This window comes from Panthera onca, chromosome A1, assembly GCF_046562875.1.
Source record: "Panthera onca isolate mPanOnc1 chromosome A1, mPanOnc1 haplotype 2, whole genome shotgun sequence".
Classification (NCBI taxonomy): Eukaryota; Metazoa; Chordata; class Mammalia; order Carnivora; family Felidae; genus Panthera; species Panthera onca.
In genome coordinates, this window is record NC_138339.1 from 215,513,509 (window position 1) to 215,532,883 (window position 19,375).

General features: G+C 48.9%; 1 protein-coding gene across 4 annotated transcripts in view; it reads left to right on the forward strand.

The window, feature by feature from the left end:
- CBY2 (chibby family member 2) overlaps positions 1–16,955 on the forward strand; it is a 29,429-nt gene extending 12,474 nt beyond the window's left edge. The window contains exons 1-3 of one of the 4 annotated variants that reach the window (XM_078433506.2): positions 3,381–3,555; positions 3,846–3,927; positions 15,545–16,955. In XM_078433506.2, the coding sequence (XP_078289632.1) occupies positions 3,482–3,555; positions 3,846–3,927; positions 15,545–16,762 (1,374 nt within the window). In that variant the 5' untranslated portion in view covers positions 3,381–3,481 and the 3' untranslated portion in view covers positions 16,763–16,955. Of the gene's footprint in view, positions 1–3,380; positions 3,557–3,845; positions 3,928–4,568; positions 4,674–15,544 lie in introns of those variants that run through there. The other 3 variants (XM_078433499.2, XM_078433501.2, XM_078433504.2) reach the window with 3 other exon arrangements.
- The last annotated feature ends 2,420 nt before the right edge of the window (positions 16,956–19,375 follow it).

Below are 19,375 nucleotides of genomic sequence, written 5' to 3' on the forward strand. Positions count from 1 at the left end.
CATGATAATTTACTACACTCATCCAACTTTCATCCTCTTCTCCATAAATGAGGAGGGAAAGGTCAGAATGTCCCCTGCCTCGCCCACCTTCTGACTCCTGGGCCGACAGCTACGGTTTCTGTGACTCTCCGGGGAAAGGCAAGGGGCCCTGGGCTCTCTAATAGACCCTCCTGCTTGCTGAATTTTTCCCCGTGATTCATCATCAGACAGTTGCATGTAAAGAAAGCCTGGAGAGTCTCAGATGCATGCTTGCCCTTTCCTTTGTCTCTGCTCTACCTGTCTGTTTAGATTAGAAACCCACGAGGCATGTCTACCTCCATGCTCTATGTAGCGCCCACCAATTGTGGATGCTCACGGAACGTGGATGATTGATGATGGTGTTAATCTGAGTAATAACAGGCATTTTGGGTTCAATCGCAAGGAAGCTTCTCCGTACTGGGTTACGGATACATGTGTTCTGCAGAGGAGGAAGGAGCCCAGCTAATGGACAAGTAGGATGGCTCCGTTTGAAACGTTCCTCCCTTAAAAACAAAAGCCAACTCATCAATCAGGCAAATACAAAGCCTTCACAAAAGCTGTCCTATCAAGAATTGTAACAGCAGCTCCAGTTGTGCGTCAGCTGCTTGAGATTTTAAGTCAAAGGGGGAGAGAGGTGATGTCGTAGGAGGGCTCCAAGGCAGTGATTATTTATTGAGAACTTGCTAAGTGTCAGCTCCTTTATGTGTGGTATCTCAAATTACTTATAATTTCCTCATCTTGGAGACAAGAAAACTGAGCTTCTGAGGGGGGGGGGGGCGGTGACTTGTCCAAGTCACATGCTGCGTAGACTGGATGTTTTAGTCCCTCTAAAATCCATGTGTTGGAGCCCTAATCCCCAGTGGGATGGTATTCGGAGGGTTAGCTTTCGGGAGGTAATTAGGTTTTGTGGAGTCTTGCGGATGGGATTAGCGTCCTTGTAATAGATGAGGAGAGACAAGGAACACACTCTGTCGCTCTCTCTGCCATATGAGGACACAGTGAGAAGATGGCCGTCTGCGAGACAGGAAGCAGGTCTCATTGGGAACCCAATCTGCTAACTCCTTGATCTTGGTCTTCCCAGCCTCCAGAACTGTGAGAAATAAGTACTTGTGTAAACCACCCAGTGTGTGTGGCATTTTGTTGTGCTGGACTGAGCTAAGACACACGGCCCGGGAACTCCTTCTTGGCCTTCAGATTTGCGCATGGCCTGCTGACGTCAGCGTCTGTCCGTGACCTCGTTATTTGCATCCTCATTTATTCTGATCAGCGCTCTTTCTCTGGGTTCAATAAAAGAAGTTCTTGTTATGCTAATGTAGTAGGACAGTCCCTGTGCCCTTTTGTTTTCGTCCCTCCCCTCAGCAACCCCCCTCGAAGGACAGGAGGGAGTGTCTGTGATCAGGTCATACTGGATAACGAGTCACTGTTACGCTGTGAGAGCCATCACTGTCAGCCACAGATACGGTAGCTGCCCCTTCACTCGGAGCCAGGCTGCTGAGCGGAAAAAGGCCAAGGACCAAGGCAGAGGTGAGGAAGGAGGGAGCCCACAAAGAGAAGGGCCCCTGGGCACCCATCAGAGGAGGACTCCACTGGGCCACTTGGCACTGAAATGGGAAAAGGGAGGATTTCCACCATTATCTGGACCCTGGGAGTTTTCGTGATCATCCGACAGCAAGACTTCCCTTCTAGGAATGAACCATACCTTCAGTTTCCCCTGAGATCATGGGTATAATCTGGGGGAATCACTGTACAAAGCCAAGAGGAACTTAAATGGGGTGGGGCGTTTATGACCACAATTAGAAAATTAAATTAAAAAAGAATCACTTAGAGAAGTTCCTCCCTTTAAAATAAAAATACTAACAAATGTGAATAATTTCTTATATGCACATATATAATAGTAATCAAACACATCAGGCTTACTAGCCGGTTTCTTTGTCCGTGAAGAACCTTACGGGGCAGAGCTCGTGTTCCTTGGCCTTAGAAGTGCCTCCTGTGGGAGGAAGGCGCTCATCTGAACCTATTGGAGGTGAGCAGTCAAGTCTTTGATAATGTGATTAATTACCTTCGTGTTTTTTCCATACATATATCTTTGAATTTTTGTACATTGGATTTTCTTAAAGCAAGGCTTGCTTGTAATCTGGGTGTGGAAGATTCCAGTGGGCAGTTACGGTGTCCCTGGATCTGCTGACCCTGGTCCACTCTTCTTTCCCCCAAACATGGCATAGTAGTGCCATTGGAGCTCTCTGCCTAATAAGAGGCTTAAGAAACACAAGAAGGCTCCCACTAATAGTCTGTAGAGGCAAATGACTGGACAGAATGCGGCCAGGGGGCTGGGCTACCCCTTTCATGAAGCCTGGACGTCAACACTGTGGTCTTGGGTTTTGTTCCCAGTTCCTGGCACAGAGGTCCTAAAACCCTGGGAATTTCCTGAGTGGTAGAAGTGCCTTTTATTATTCATAAGGGGCCTGTCTGAGACACATCTGAGTTTATGGTAATGAAGGGACTCTTGGTGGCCCTTAGATGGCTTCAGGATGGACACTGATTGCCAGAGGAATCAACCATGTGCAATCATGTGATTGGAGGGTTGTAACTTTCAGCATCCCTCTGCCCCCGGGAAAGGGAGGGGTTGGGATGGAATTTTTCAATCACCAAAGGCCAATGACTTAATCAACCACTGCCAGGTAATGAATCCTCTATACAAACCCTTAAACGATAGGGTTAGGAGAGCTTCTGGGTTGGTGAACGCATGGAGGAGCTGGGAGGGTGATGTCCTCTGCAAGGGTATGGAAGCTCCGTGTCCTTCTCCCCCCATACCTTGCCCTAAGCATCTTCCATTTGGCTATTCCTGAGCTGTATCTTTTGTAATAAAACTAATGGTAAATAAAGTGTTTTCCTGAGTTCTGTTAGCTATCCTGGCAGATTACTGAAGCTGAGTGGGGGTTTGTGGGAACCCTCAATTCATAGCTGGTCAGTCAGAAACACTGGTGGCCTGGGAGTTACAACTGGTGTCTGAAGTGGGGGCTGTCTTGTGGGACTGAGCCCTTCAGCTTAGGTGACCCGACACCAACTCCAGGTAGAACGTGTCAGAATTGAATTGAATATAGGACAGCCAGTTGGCCTCAAAGAATTGGAGAATTGGTTGGTGTCAGAAGATATCTCAGGCTACGTATCTTCCTTTGGTCTGGAATGAGTTCAGTTTTGCTGTCTTCCTTCTTGAGTGATACAACTCCAAGTAGAAGATGCTACCTTTAGAGAGAGGATAGGGCTCGCGGCCCATCTGGGCAGTGGGGAGGTGAATAGGATGACCAAACAGGGGGCTGGTGTTTGGATTATTGTGTGTCACATTCACCTTGATCAGTAAGCTGGACACAACCAGGGTGAGCTCCTTCTGACTGTTAGATGCCTCATTCCCACCCGTGATACTCAGAGAGACCATGAGCCCTGAAAAACACCATATTGTTTTGTGATGTCACCTCTGGAATGTTCTGAGTGCTTTGGTGACCAACTCCTGCACAGGACCTATACCTGGCACCTAACACTGGTATGGCTTTTTACTTGAGGTAGAAGTAATAATCTTTGCAAAGGTAATAGGTTTGGGCATCTCTGCTCCTAGGACTTTTTGGCGGCCCTTGACCCCAATGTGTCTTAATTTCTTAAAATCACATCTTATCAGATACCATGTTCATAGGCTTTCAGACTCGGATTTTCATAATGTACATAAGTGACGAGAGGGGCTAAGTGAGTAGAAAGTCTCTTGTTTTTCAGGTGAGCAACTGAGGCTCAGAGGACAGGCTAGGAAGCAGAAATCTTCTTATTTTCTCTTTTCCACCGCACTCAAGGCCAAATTTTACAAGAAAAAGAGATACCAGGTCTGAAAGCCTAGAAATTCCCATCAACGTGGTTCTCCCTCAGGTAGGGATATTCACAGAAGGGTGTAACTTAGTTGTAGCCAGAACAACTCACCCCTTTCCCAACTTTGGCAAGATATGTAGGATAAGCAGCATAGTCAAGGCCTCAGATTCAAGTTGCCAACCAGCCGTGTGCCGGGCAGTGGCGGCGGGGAGGGCGGGGGCGGTTGCTTAGCCACTCTGGGTCTTGGGCTTGTCATCCCTCAAATGAGGAAGGCGGGTTTGGCGACCTGGTAAGACCTTCCAGTCATCATAACACTTAAAGTTTCCATGACACTCTGGAATAAGCCCTTCTTCTCAGACTTAGATCTTTTGGGGCCTGCTGTTGCACAACCACCCTGGAATTCTGGGGTCGGGTGGGGTGGGGGAGAACGAGCACTGGGACCTGGAACCAAATTCACGAGACCGAATCCGTTAAGCGGAAAAGCTAGGACGCGGGCCAAAAGGTACATGGTGCTTTGGAGATGCCAAGAGAATCGGGGCCTGCCGCATACCAAAGGTAGAGTGGAAGGGGGACTCAGGACGGAGGCCAATGAATGGATGAAGTGTTGGCAGGCTGGAGAGTCTGAGGTCTCCTCCTGCTAAGCAGCCATTTCCTTGGCGGGGTTCTCCTGACTGGATTGTTTCCACTGCTGCTATGTCACAAAGGGGGCAGCCTTACTTCTTCAGAGTCACCTGAGGGCCTGTTGGAAGATGATGGCGGTGCAACCAGAGGGGCTGAAATGTAGGGTAGAGGAATCCAGTGCAGAGGTAACTACCTGAAACCTACATACGGGGATGTGTAGGGACAGGATCGATCATCAGTGGGCATCATTATCTATCTATCTGTCTATCTATCTATCTATCTATCTATATCTATCCAGATACATAGATAGGTATATCTATCTAAATAGATAGATATGGATAGATAGATACATATAGATATCTATAGATAGCTATAGATATATCTATCTAGATATATATACTATATATAGATATCTATATAGATATGTATAGATATAAATACATAGCTAATATGTATATATACATATAACATATTTAATGTAGAATTACATATATAATATAAACTATATAATTATATATAGGAAAATTATACATACGTTTTCTAAAGCCGTCTCGGGGCACCTGGGTGGCTCAGTTGGTTAAGCGTCCGACTTCAGCTCAGGCCGTGATCTCACAGTCTGTGAGTTTGAGCCCCGTGTCAGGCTCTGTGCTGACAGGTCAGAGCCTGGAGCCTGCTTCGGATTCTGTGTCTCCCTCTCTCTCTGCCCTTCCCCTGCTCACGCTCTGTCTCTCTCTGTCTCAAAAGTAAATAAAAACGTAAAAAAAAAATAAAGCCATCTCAAGGATTTTCAGAAGAATAGGATTAGAAAGAAAACCTTCAGCATTCTTTCAATAGGTAACAATCTAGGCAAGTATGTTCAGCAGGAGGGAGAAACAGGACACAAAAACATCCCAGCTATTTGTTTTCAAGTTATCCTTATAACTTTATTTTTTAAAAAATTTTTAAAATGTTTATTTTTGAGAGAGAGAGAGAGAGAGAGAGAGAGAGAATGAGCGGGGGAGAGGCAGAGAGAGAGGGAGACACAGAATCCAAAGCAGAGTCCAGGCTCTGAGCTGTCAGCATAGAGCCTGACGCGGGGCTCGAACTCATGAACTGTGAGATCATGACCTGAGTCGCTTAACCGACTGAGCCACCCAGGAGTCTGTCCTTATACCTTTGTAATGGGCAGCCACTTCATCAGTTTCAGCTCATGAAGCTTAGAATACAAAACTTCGTCCTGGTCATCAGACAGCATGGTTTCCCTGTAGGGTTCCTACGGCTCTTAGGAACTTGTTTTAGGTCTGATTCTATCCACTGAAATGCCACGTGGTTCTGCTGACCACTACTCCCCCCGAGGGTGGGTTTGCTCCTTTGGTTTGTTCACAGCCCACGTAAATCACTCTCTGCATCACTAAGGGACGGGAAGAGGGTGCCAACCTGGGGGTGGGGGCAGGAATAGGATCTGAAATCGGGATCATGTGACGGAGAGGTTGCAAAAAGTCTTGAATCTACACCTGACGTAACTCTTCCTGCTTAGCTCCCAGAAACAGGTCAGCATGAAGGAGCAGAGAAGGGGAATAAAACTGGGGGGGGGGGGGGTGGCTTAAGGAGGCTCAAGCTTGTTCTGGGGCCATATCGACCGAGCGCTGATTCGATCATGTGGCAGGCACTAGGCCGCGCGAGTGTGAGGTACACATTGTACGGGCATGGGAGCCAGGAACCGCAGCCGCCCCTTTAGTAATGGCAGAGCTAGAGTTAGGGGCTTTGAGCCCAGGTCAGTGCCCACTCTCACTCCGTCACACACCAGGCATGTGCCACCAGGCTGGGCCAGGCCGCTTCTCAGCTCCCTGTTTCTTCTCTCGCTCTTAGGAAATAGCGCCTCCTCTCTCTGCATCCCAACTGCTTGTCCTTAGCTCCCTGAGTGTGTCTGCCACACGCTGCTTTATTCTGGGATCCGGTCCGTCTTGTTTAGAAGGGAATTGCGACAGCAGCTCTGTGTCTCCAGAAAGTGCCTCTGGCCTCCCAATCGCGTTGGGCATTTGGGCTTCTCAATCACCCGGCAAGTGCCGGTGGTTCACTATTTGTTCTCACCCTCAGGTCTTTTCAGGTCTTATTGACTTCCAGTTTTTCTTCTCACATTAAATATTTGTGTTTTCTGATCTATTTCCCAACAGCGCATTAACTTGCCAGCCATCAATGCTATTTCCTGCCCGAGCCAGCTGACCTGGTTCCCTTTGCACATAATGATTCCATTCTCGCAGGCTTCCTTATTTCCCCAATGAGTGCTACCAGTGCATCTCGTGAAGGCATTGTTTATGGCTGGATCATTAACGAAGGGTCTACACCAGACCAGATCGAGCTCCAACAGCACCCTCCAGTGCCCCGTGCAAGCCTCCTGTTCCCATTCTCCTTTGTTAGGGCTTGTTCTTCAAGAACAGGGAGCTATGGAATCTGCCCACAATACCCACGTCTCTCCCCATTTGGGTAACTTTTAGGAGGAAGATCTCAGGAGATTGCATGTTAAACAATTTGCTGACATTTATTTGACCACCTATGATGGCATCTTTTCCTTATTGCTGTCAACTGTATAATTCTCTCAAAATCGATCACATGGGCCTGGGAATCATCCTCTTACCTGTTAGCATTTATTAAAACCAACGTTGGCCGTATCGGGGTACTAGGCAGCTGAGTTAATTTCACAGTATGATGACACTCGGTCCTTGTCCCTTCATCTGAAAATTAGCATCATACCCAGCTCTTCCTTTCGGCATCCTAGGGATCTCAGCTTCACGTACCTGAAAAATACCTCAGATGGCCAATGTTCTTTGCTGTAACCCTCAATAATGCTGGGAAAGTAGGTGTTTAAAAAAACCTGGTCAATAGGTTTTGAGTCTGCTGGGGCATTTGAACGCCTCTTCTGGTCTGTGGTAGCCGTAGTTTTCCAGGAGCAGAGAGCACTCTAGAGTACGTCAGCTACACCTGCCTAGGTACTGTCCAGTCCTCCCCAAACGCTTTAGATGGAAGGCCACCAACCTCAAACACTACACCCTGGAAAGTCCCACTCAGAGACTCCTGGTCCTTAGAAACTCCATGGATCTCCCCCTTTGTTCCCTGCCCTCCCCACCCCCTGCCCCCCACCTTCCTATTGGCCATTCTTCCTCCATGTTCTCCATTTGCTGGAGGCCAGTGATCTGACAAAGGCACTCAGTGGTTGGTGATTTCAAGCATTTTCCTTGCAAGACCACTTGCATTGAAAAAGATGCTGGGGTTGCCTGGGCAGCTCAGCAGTTTAAGTGTCCAGCTTCGGCTCAGGTCATGATCTCATGGTTTGTGGGTTCGAGCCTTGCATTGGGCTCTGTGCTGACAGCTCAGAGCCTGGAGCCTGCTTCGGATTCCGTGTCTCCCTCGTGCTCTGCCCCTCCCCCACTCTCTCTCTCTCTCAAAAATAAATAAACACTGAAAAAAAATAAAAAGGAGATGCCGGGGAGAGGGTCAGGTCTGATGCTACGGAGGGATTTCCATTCGCAGGTGGGATTCAGGCTCTGTGAGAGAGATGTCTGTGCCCAGGATCCTTTCTGGACCCCTGGCACTAAGGCGTCTTAGGTCTCAACTGGGAGCATGGTGCTCCTGATGGCAGAGTCTCTCGGTTGTCTTCCTCACGAGGTGATGGAAAGGTCTGATGAGCCCCACGGCCAACTGTATTCCCCTTCCCGCATCCATCCTTTCAAGGAGAAGCCACACTTCTCCTCTTTCCCCTTCTGGGTCTGTATCCATACCGGAGGACATTTCCCAGAGATTAGGGAAGAGACTGTCTCTCCTTCATGGGAAATGTTGGTCATGGCTGCTCTGGGGACTAGAATCATGCTGCCATAGGCTCTACCTCCCAGACTTAGAAGAACCTTTCAGAGTTCTGAAAGGCCCAGACCTCTCAGCAGACCTCAAGGACATCAAGCGCAGATCAGTTTCGTCCATGATACCCAACTAGTGATACCCCTGGCTGTGGAGACCTACTGAGAAGGGGCTGGCTTCAAACATGGGCTGAGTTGTCCTGGGGTTTTGTTCCTCATGTGTTTGCTTAGCTCAGACGCTCGCTCCTCGGAAAGCCCAAACTTTGGTAAAGAAATACATTCGGCATTTGCTATAGTGCTTTAGGCCAGGAACATTCAAGCCTCACGGCAGAACTGGCCACCTGTTTGGTCCTTATGACTGCTTGTCTCCCACTTCCTTGGCCTTTCACACCAGGAAGCAGGCAGAGCAGTTACGTTTAGGTTCATTTTAGAGGTGACATTCAGAGAAGCTAAGTGACTCTCTCAAGAGCACTCAAAGATGGGACTTTTGAGCCCAAAGCCACTGGGAATTCGGGGCCGCTACCCTCATTGGATTATATGTTCAAGACGGTGACAGGAAAACCAGTATGCTTGTGTGCAGGGGCCAGCCCCCTTTAAGGGCTACACGGATTGACCTGGGGTTTTGTGGAATTCACAGGGGAAAACCCCACTGCTATAGATTGGCCATCGCACGGTCACAGCTGTGCAGTTTACAAATATGAATCGAAATGAAGATAGGGCTTCACCAAAGACGCTAACTATACAAAGACAAATGAAATCACCACTTTGGCAGGCCAAAAGCGACGACAGGTTCATGGGGTTCAATCTGATCACCTTCTTACTTTTCAGTGCATTTCGGTTGATTAGTTCACCCGCAAGGACTCATTATACCTCCGCTGTAAGGGAAGCGTGCTGTTTTAGTTTCCATGTCTAGGCATGTCAAAAAAAAAAGGGGGGGGGGGATAGGCCACTGCCCTCAGAGAACTGTAATTTATCTCTCTGGGGTGGGAAATGGGACAGGGCAGAAGAGAAGCTCTGCAAAGTAATGATACCAACACATGCGAAGTAAAACATCTGGGCCCTGTAAACAGCAAGAGTAAGTATGTGGTTTGGAGTCAGATATCCTGTTTTAAACCCTGCCTCTTGCCCCTTGCAGACTCTGTGATTTTATATAAAACATGATAGTTCTTCTCTGTAAGATATTACACATGAATATGGAAATCAACTAGCCTATCCTCACATAATACTCATTCAGTAAGCGCTATTTCCTTTTCCTTGTTCTAGAAATCCTCTGCTAAGGAAATCTAAGCAACTTGTCTTTTTGAATTTGCAGTCATCATCTCGGTCGCTCTCTATAAACAAAGAAAATGTCACACGTTGTCCCTTCATTGCTGAACTCTACAACAAACTCCCTGAGAGAAACAGGTCAGATGTCAGTGAGGTTGCCGTGGATGGTGGTACAGGTTGTGCATGGCAACAACAGTTGTGAATGGCAGCCTCTAAAGCTGGTCATTGTAGAAACCCAGCGTGGCTCTGAATCGTGTTAGTACCCACATTTTCTGGATATGGAAATGTCGGCACAGAAATGAAACGATTTTGTACAGGTCATGCACCCAGACGGCGTAGAGCCGGGACTCTTTTTGGGTTTTGTGATACCCGGTCCCTTGATCCCCACATCTTACAGCCTGCATTAACGTATGCTCCTCTTTGACTTCCCTCATTTGCACCCAGCGATAGTTGGTACTATTCACTGAATTTTCAAACTGACTGGAAGTTCCTTGGAGGCGGGTGGGGTCCGAGACTAGATGCCCAATTAATGTTAGCTGATTAATCAACATAAATGTGGATGAAGAATTGTTACGAGAACATTCAGGGTAGAAATATATTTAGGGCGAGGTGACCTTGTTTTCATAAGGCCAAGAGGGAGCCTTTCTTTACGGACTAAATCCAGCTAGGTCTGACTGGAATTGGGGAAGAAAGAATTTGTTTTGTCTTAACATTTTCTCAAAGTTAAATCAGGGTTCTTGGCGTCTCTGAAATGTCTGCATATTTGGTATTTTTCCTCAAATCTTCTCACTTGCAGGGGAAGGTGCTGACGTACTTTAGCCTCATCTTAGTACTATCCATAGGATTGTGAGTTTGATAAAATAGGTATGTTCTTCCAATAGCCATTCAAATAAATACATGACTGTTAAATGTTGTTAAACGTTTTTGTGTTGTATCTAAGACAGCAGGCCATGAGGCAACGCTGACCTTGACCTCCTCCTCGATTCTGTCTGGGAATAGGAGGGAAGATACAGGACTTAGTCATGAGAGGAGGATTTGGTTTCCTGGGGAAGGAAGTCATGGGGACCTATTAGTCTATCAACATTTTCTGGATTGGGTGCTGTGGGCGTGTAACAGAGAAGGCACAGGGTCTGCGTGGGAAGCGCTGGCCATTTATTTTATTATTATTTATTTTATTTTATTTTTTTTAATTTTTTTACATTTATTCATTTTTGAGACAGAGAGAGACAGAGCATGAACGGGGGAGGGTCAGAGAGAGGGAGACACAGAATCTGAAACAGGCTCCAGGCTCCGAGCTGTCAGCACAGAGCCCAATGCGGGGCTCGAACTCACGGACCGTGAGATCATGAACTTAGCCGAAGTCGGCCGCTTAACCGACTGAGCCACCCAGGCGCCCCAGCGCTGGCCATTTAAAGGAGGGGACAAGATGCTAAGGTTGGTTGGTAAAAAGGACAGCCGAGGCTATGGCGGTGCCCATTTACAAACACGGATCCATCATTGGGCCAGGGAAAGTTAGACCAAGAGGTGATGTCACTGATCCCCGTTGTACAGATGTGAAAACCAAGGTCAGAGGGTAAGAGGCACCTGATGGCATGCACAGGGATAAGGGCCCAAACATCCAGACTGTTCACAGCTAGGGATCTGCCACCTACACATTAAGGTTTTATTTCGTGCATTTCTGCTGAGGGAGCCGTCAGAAGTCCCTGGGGGAGCCCAGGCAGAATAAAGGCAGCTGAATATGATGATTTAACAACCATCATGGATACTCTGAACAGCGATAAACAGGATAACGGGCTAGTGATTCCTTTTCGGACGTTCGGTTGGATGAAGACGCGTATCTCTGATTGAAACCGATCAGAAAATAAAGACAACTGGGGGAATCTGAACCCCGACTCAGTATTTGCTGATATTAAGTGATTAGTGTTAAATGTATTGTATTGTATTGTATTTGAAACATCTATTTGTTTTTGAGAGAGAGTGAGAGACAGCACAAGCAGAGGAGGGACAGAGAGAGAAAGAGAGAGAGAATCCCAAGAAGCCTCCTCACTGTCGGTGCAGAGCCCAATGTGGGGCTCGACCTCATGAACCGAGAGATCATGAAGCTGAAATCAGGAGTCAGACGCTTAACCAACTGGGCCACCCAGGCGCCCCCAGTATTAAATTTTAAAGGGATAATAATGGTATTGATGCTTTGTTAAAAAGACGCACATTCACGTATTTATAGGTAAAATAACAGGATGTCTACACTTTGCTTTAAAATAACTCAGTGGCGGGGTGGGGGTGGTTGTGGAGTTGGGTGGACGTACAGATGAAACGAGTGTGGCCTGGCCTTGTGAGGCGGGGGGAGGGGTATGTGGACATTTATCGGGCTCTTCTCTTTTTGTATATGTTTGAAATTTTCCATAATAAGAAGTTAACAGGGGCGCCTGGCTGGCTCCATCGGTTGAGCGACCGACTTCGGCTCAGGTCATGAACTCACGGTCTGTGGGTTTGAGCCCCGCGTCGGGCTCTGTGCTGACAGCTCAGAGCCTGGAGCCTGCTTTGGATTCTGTGACTCCCTCCCTCTCTCTCTGCCCCTCCCCCGCTCGCGCTCTGTCTCTCTCTCTCAAAAAATAAATAAAAAATGGTAAAAAAAATTAAAAAAAAAAAGAAGTTAACAGAAAACGATCTTCACCCCCGTAACTATTGCAAGTGCTTTGATAAATCCTTGGCGATTTCCTATGTGTGTGTTTCACACACACACGTTCGGGCAGCCAGGACTGGATTTGTGACCTAGTGGGTAAAACGGCACCGTTCATTTAACTTAGAGTCTTGAGTTTACTCCTCCATCTGTAAAATGGCAATTACGACAGCACTTTATTAAGTCAGTGTTGCGAGGGTGAAGTTAATTCGGTGGGTAGAATGCTCAGCTCAGGGCCTAACACAAAACTGGGGCTCAGTGTTTGTTTTCTTCTCAAGACTGGGATATACACTGTTGACTACAACCACAATTCCCGTAGTAATGTGTTCTGGAACAGGATCCTGCTGTGATGGAGGCCCCCGTTGGCTGGAGAGGACCTCTCAAGATCCATTCCTTAGTGACTGTGGCCAATCGTCCCAGAAATCTAGGGTCAAGGGACCTTAAACTGACAAGGAAACGGGCCGTACTGCCCACAGTGAAGTTCATTCTGGTCTCAGCTTCGGCCACAAGAGCGACTGTGCTTTCCCAATTGGGAAATACGAAAACCACGGAGGCTGGATTTATTTAAAGTAAATAAGGTTCTGATTGCAGAATGTCCCTGCACCCTCACTATCTAGAAGATTAAGCACATCCTTACAAAGTTAATGACATGTGCTTATTGCAAAGTTAATGGCATAGAACTGTGCCTTCTATTTATCTAGCTCTTTGGGTCTTGAAGAATTCCAGCCAACATTATACACCGTGCAAATTACATTTCTCTCTACGCCCGAAGACATAATGCAGATAACCTGACTTGTTTTCTATCTTCTCTATCTGTAAAATTGTGAAAATAGCCTGAGAAATGAGGACTTGATATTTGGAGAGCATTGCAATGTTCTAAGGTGAAATGCTTTGGGTGTCTTTAGAAGTAGCTATCGTGATTTTTTTTTTTTTTTTTTTAATTCATTGTTGCAATTGTTACCTCTTCTTCAGGACACATTCCACCTGTTCACCATTTTTGAATACACCTCAGAATTCTGCCATTAGCAAAACCTACTCTTCTCGATAACACCTTACATTTCTGTGGTGCTCAGCAGTTTCAAAAACACGTCTGCAATTATTATCTCATTCAGTCCTCACAATGGGGTGGTGACCCAAACAAGGCATGTGCTTTTATTTCCACTTTACAGGCACATTTAACTGACTTTATATGTTGGAAGGTGCCTACGGGGTCAGGGAGTCTGAGTCCTTTTTACTAGTAAAAAATCTGGATCTCAGAGAGGGTGCAAGTGATCTCCAATTTCACACTGCCCATCAGTGACAGAACCAGGATGAGAATCCTTGTGATCCCCAATCTTAGCACGTTGGCCTTTAACCCTGGTGTAACCCCCACCTGGGCAAATGACACGTCCTACCTGGCTCCGAGCTGTCCTGAGTGCCCGCAGCTGGCATCCCTGGAGGGAGCTGGTTAGACATGGAGCTTCCTGGACCATATCCCATACTGAGTGCATCAGTCTTACAAGTAGGGAGCTCAGAAATCTGCATTTAAGACACACTCAGACGATTATTCTACACTGGGAAGTGCAATTATCAGACTTAAGCTCTGTGACTCTGATCCCCTTTGTGATATGACGGTCTTGAGGTGTATGGGCCACCAGCATGAATTGCTCCTTGGGAATTCCTTGGTGTCCCTTGCTGTCTTCATTACCACATATTGAACTCTCACTGCTCAGTGATAGGTCTGTGATGGTGCCCCTCTCTTCCAAAATTACCATCTGGGCTCTGCTTTGAGGCTAACACTGTGTCAGCAGATGTTAAAGGGCTGGAAGGATTGACTCAGGGTGGCTAAGAGTGGAGGGCGAGCCTCGGTGGGACAAGGGAGAAGGCTCGGCTGGTGGACCGCACCACTGTTTTGGACGTAACGATTTGGGTGTCTGTCGGGGTGATTCATGGTGCCCCTTTGCCCACGCCAATTGTGGGGACATATCTGCAGCTGGGGGCGACTGAGAAGAGCGTGTGTTCCTCCACTAAGGGGACAGAAGTGTGCCAGAGCCCACGGTTAATGGTTTCATACGTTATCTCTTTTAATCCTAAAAATATCTCTCTGAGGGAAGGCAGTAGATGTAGTTATCCCAACTTGAAAACGTGGAAACTGAAACTGAACTTGCCATATTCTTGTCACTGATCAAATCGTGGGGCTGGGGATCCAAATATCGGGTGGACTTCAAGTGAATACCCTTCCACCTACACAACATACGTGTGACGGTCATTATTCATGGATTCTCTATTTGTGTATTTGCCCACTCGCTAAAGTTTGTAACCAGCAAATCAATACCTGTGGCACTTTGGTGGTCATTTACAGACATGTACAGAATGACAAACAATTAAAGTCACCTGATACACACATTCTAGCTAAGGAACCTTCTTTTTTTTTTTTTTTTTTTTTTTTAAGTTTTTTTTAACGTTTATATATTTTTTTGAGACAGAGACAGAGCATGAATGGGGTAGGGTCAGGGAGAGAGGGAGACACAGAATCCCACACAGGCTCCAGGCTCAGAGTTGTGGGCACAGAGCCTGACTCGGGGCTGGAACTCACAGACCGTGAGATCATGACCTGAGCCGAAGTCGGAGGCTCATCCGACTGAGCCACCCAGGTGCCCCCAAGGAGACTTCTTGTTTCAGCTCTCACACTGTAAAATATTGTCCTTTCACAGTTTATTTAGGGCCATATTCTTGACATTTTCGTGCTCTTTTGGGGGGTGGAGGATGATTGCACAGTTCAAATGGCCCCGTAGCACATTGCCCAAGGGCTGTCTAGTGCCCCTTAATGAAAGAAGGTGTGATGTGCCTGATGGAGAGAACATGGGTTAGATAAGCTTTGCTCGGGCATGAGTGACAGTGCTGTTCGCTGAAAGTTCAATGTTAACGAGTCAATAGTGCATACTAAATAAGATGTCTTTCAACAGTAATCCACATAAATACAAGGTTATGTCTCGGTTGGTTGACAAAACTGTGACTAGAGGTGGGTGGAACCGAACCCTGCGTTTCTACCCTGGGGCGATGGTCTGGCACTCGCGAATTCACCGTTCGCGGTCACTTTCCAGACCAGAACGGCTGCAAGTAGGGGGTCGGCTGTATTTCCTTGCGAGGCCTCCGCGAAGCCAAATGCAAACGTGTCCGCCGTGGCCCGGCCGGACTATCAGACGGAGTGTCTCGTGGGGGTAAGCCGGCCTCTTACCTGGCCAGCAGCCTCGGGCTCGTCGGCTCCTTCACTAACTCTCGGCTTCCCCGCTCTCTCCTGCAGAGGGGCACAGCCGAGCCTTTCCTGAGGCTCCACAACCTGTACCCCAGCCCGCGCTGCGCCAGGCAGGCCGCCCTGCCCAGGCTGAGCCGCAGAGTGACCAGCCAGCACTCCTACCCGCTGAATCGCTTCTCCTCGGTGCCCTTGGACCCCATGGAGCGCCCCACCTCGCAGGCGGACCTCGAGCTGGATTACAACCCTCCGCGAGTGCAGCTCAGCGACGAGATGTTCGTCTTCCAGGACGGGCGCTGGGTGAACGAAAACTGCCGCCTGTACAGAGAACTGTATTTCTCTCCGTCGTCCTCTTTCCACCACAAGCTGCACCACAAGCGGCTGGCCAAGGAGTACCTGCTGCAGGAGGAGAACAAGGCGCTGCGCGAGGAGAACAAGGCGCTGCGCGAGGAGAACAGGACCCTCCGCAAGGAGAACAGGATCCTGCAGGTCTTCTGGGAGGAGCGCAAGGCCACGCTGGGCCGGGAGGAGAGCAGGGCCGCTTCGCCGCTGCTGCACAAGGACAACTCGGCCCTGGAGGTGGCGAAGGACGCGGCCTTGCAGATGCACCGCCTCCAGGAGGACAGCAGCCTGCAGCTCCTCAGGGAGGAGAACAGGGCCCTGCGACAGCGGCTGGAGCAGAGGAAGGCCTACTGGGGCCCGGCGGAGGAGAAGGCGGGCCCCGGGGAGGAAAGCACGGCGGTCCCGTCGGCCCACGAGGAGCTCCACGGCCCCGGGCTGCTGCCGGACCAGGGCACAGGCCTCTCCTCCGCTTTCGAGGAGTCCAAGGGGCCCTCGCCCCCCCAGGACGACTCCAAGACCCTCCGCGTCCTGCGCCAGATGGTCAGCAACCTGTCCGGGTCTTCCGGGGACGAGGAGAGCAAGGCCGGCCCCGGCCTGGCTGACGGGAGCCAGTCCCTGGAGCTGCTGAGGGAGATGCACCAGGCGCTGCAGGCCCTGCGGGAGGAGAACCAGAACCTGCAGGTCCTCCGCGAGGAGAACCGGCTGCTGCGGGAGGAGAACAGGGCCCTGCACGCGCTGCGCGAGGAGCACCGCGTCTTCCAGGAGGAGAACAAGGCCCTGTGGGAGAACAAAACGCTGAAGCTGCAGCAGAAGCTGGTCATCGACACGGTGACCGAGGTCACCGCCCGGATGGAGATGCTCATCGAGGAGCTCTACGCCTTCATGCCGGCCAAGAGCAAGGACCCCAAGAAGCCCAGCAGGGTCTGAGGCCCCCCCCCCCCCCCCCCCCCCCGCCCCGAGGAGCCCTGGGCACGTGACACCCGGCCAGACAACGTCTCCTGCCTTCCATTCGTCATCCCCGCCTCCCCCCACCAGGTGGCCCTCGCGGAAGAGCAGCGCTATCGTCTTCCTCAACTCAGAGAAGCAATAAAGACATGGGGAGGCCGGCCAGTTAACATCAGTGGGCCGCTCTGGCTTCTTTTTCTTTCTTTTTCCGGCGCTTTTGGGTTCACAGCAGAAGTGAACAGAAGGTACACAGAGTTCCTGTATACCCCTGCCCACCCCACCCCATGCATGCCCAGCCCCCTCCCCTGCTTGTCAACATCCTCCTCCAGGGAGGTGCATCCTTCCAGCTCATGAACCCGCATTAGCACATCGTTATTGCCCGAAGTTCCTGGTTTAGATTGTGGTTCTCGCTCAGGGTTGTATATTCTGTACGTTTGGACAAATGGGTAATGACATGTATCCATCATTATAGTACCAGAGTATTTTCACTGCCCACCCCCCACCCCCACCCCCCCCAATCCTCTCTGCTCTGAGCATTCACCCCTCCCTCCGCACAGCAGGCAACCACTGATCTTTTTACTGTCTCCACAGTTTTACCCTTTCCGGATGTCATAGATTGGAAACCCACAACATGTAGCCTTTTCAGGGTGTCTTCTTTTGTTTAGCAAAGTGCGTGTAAGTTTCCTCTATGCCTTTTCATGCCTTGGTAGCTCATTTCGTTTTCGTGCTGAGTAACATCGCGTCTGGAGGGACCACCGTTTATTCGTTCACCTTGGACATCTTGGTTGCCTCCACGTTTTGGCAGTCATGAATCTGTCTTCTTTTGTCCCCCCCCCCCCCCCAAGTCTTGTCTTTCCCTATTGTCTGTTTTTCACTCCCCCCCACCTTTTCCTTCTTTTTTTCTCCTACTCCTGTCCTCTTTCTCCCGTCTGTCTTTTTCTCTCGTCACCTTCAATTTCTGAAGTTCTGGCAATGGAGGATGGCCTGTGGGAGAAGAGGGCACTCAAGGCGAGGGCTGTTCAACTGCACTGCTATTGACATTTGGGGCTGGTAAGTCGTGGGGGGCTCTCCTGCATGTTGTGGGGGGGGGTTTATCAGTATCCCTGGCCTTTGTCCTCCAGATGCCAGTGACAGTTACCCAATCCCTAGTCGTGACAACCAAGTCTGTCTCCAGGTACTGCCACGCACCCCCTACCCCCAACATTGCTCTAAGTTTCTCAAAGTATATTCTCCGAGACGCTAGTTCTTGACACGCTCTGAGACAATGAGGGCTTCCATGGGGAGAAATGCCGCCACGATCCTCTCCAGCAGATTCATAATCACACTCCAACTTAAAGGATCTGAGAAGTCCTGCAATGAAGAAATCTGCTTAACTTTGGTGAACCCAGAATAGCTCAATTTTACTTGATCTTGAAATCGCTTTTTATGTTACCCTGCTGTTCTCCCAGTTTGGGAAGGGGTGCTCTGTGCCTTCCCCACCTCTAGGCTTACCTCCCTATCCCTGGGTGCCGGCTACTTACTCATAGTTCACACCTCCTAGTTGGATATAAGTGGTGGGCAGGTGGCTACTAGGCTTATGGGAGGGAGCTACAGAGGCTCAAAATTTAGTGTCCTGGACTTTGACTTCCCATTTCAAAGTTGGACATAGTGTAGAGCCAAGAGGTTGAAAGGAACCCTCGGGTGACCATAGAGGGAATGGGGCCAAGGTTCCCAAACTCTGCTGTGTGGTATTGGGTATGACTGGACAGTGGGAGTGATTCCAGTCTGCAACAAAGTTGAGGAATCACAGGGGTCCTTGAGGTAAGCTGACTGATTCTCAGTATCATCTCCGTTTGCTAGTAATGGGTCTCTGTGAGGAGGCAGGTGTGAGGGAAAGAAGGAATTTACCCATTTTGCTCATGGGAAACTGTTAGGACAGATAAGAGTTTGAGACTGGAATATTCCCACACCTAGTCCATCGTTCACGCTAGCTAGATTTCTGAGCCTTGAGTAAGGTCCAGAAGGTGAGGGAAAGGCAGTTGCCAACCACTTTTCATCCCTGTGATTCTCAGTACCTATGAGGCAGCCATTATGGTTTCTTCTACATCTATAGAAACTGGAGTGCCAAGGATTTTCCAGAGGCTAGCCGGCTACGAAGGGCCAAACTGGGACTTCCGTACAGACCTAATGACTGCAGATCTCAAACTCCTGTTAAATCACATTGTCGAGTGAACCAGGGCTTCAAAAATTACGTTTAAAAATGGCTTCCGGGGGCGCCTGGGTGGCTCGTCGGTTAAGCGTCCGACTTCAGCTCAGGTCATGATCTCACGGTCCGTGAGTTCGAGCCCCGCGTCAGGCTCTGTGCTGACAGCTCAGAGCCTGGAGCCTGTTTCAGATTCTGTGTCTCCCTCTCTCTCTGCTCCTCCCCTGTTCATGCTCTGTCTCTCTCTGTCTCAAAAATAAATAAACGTTAAAAAAAAAAAAAAAAAAATGGCTTCCGTGCTTACAGTTCAGATTTGGGAAGTTGTCGAGTCTTAACCAAAATAGCATCAGAGATTCCAGATGAGGGAGAACAATGACAGGAGTATTTTCTCTTACCATTCAGTGACGACACAT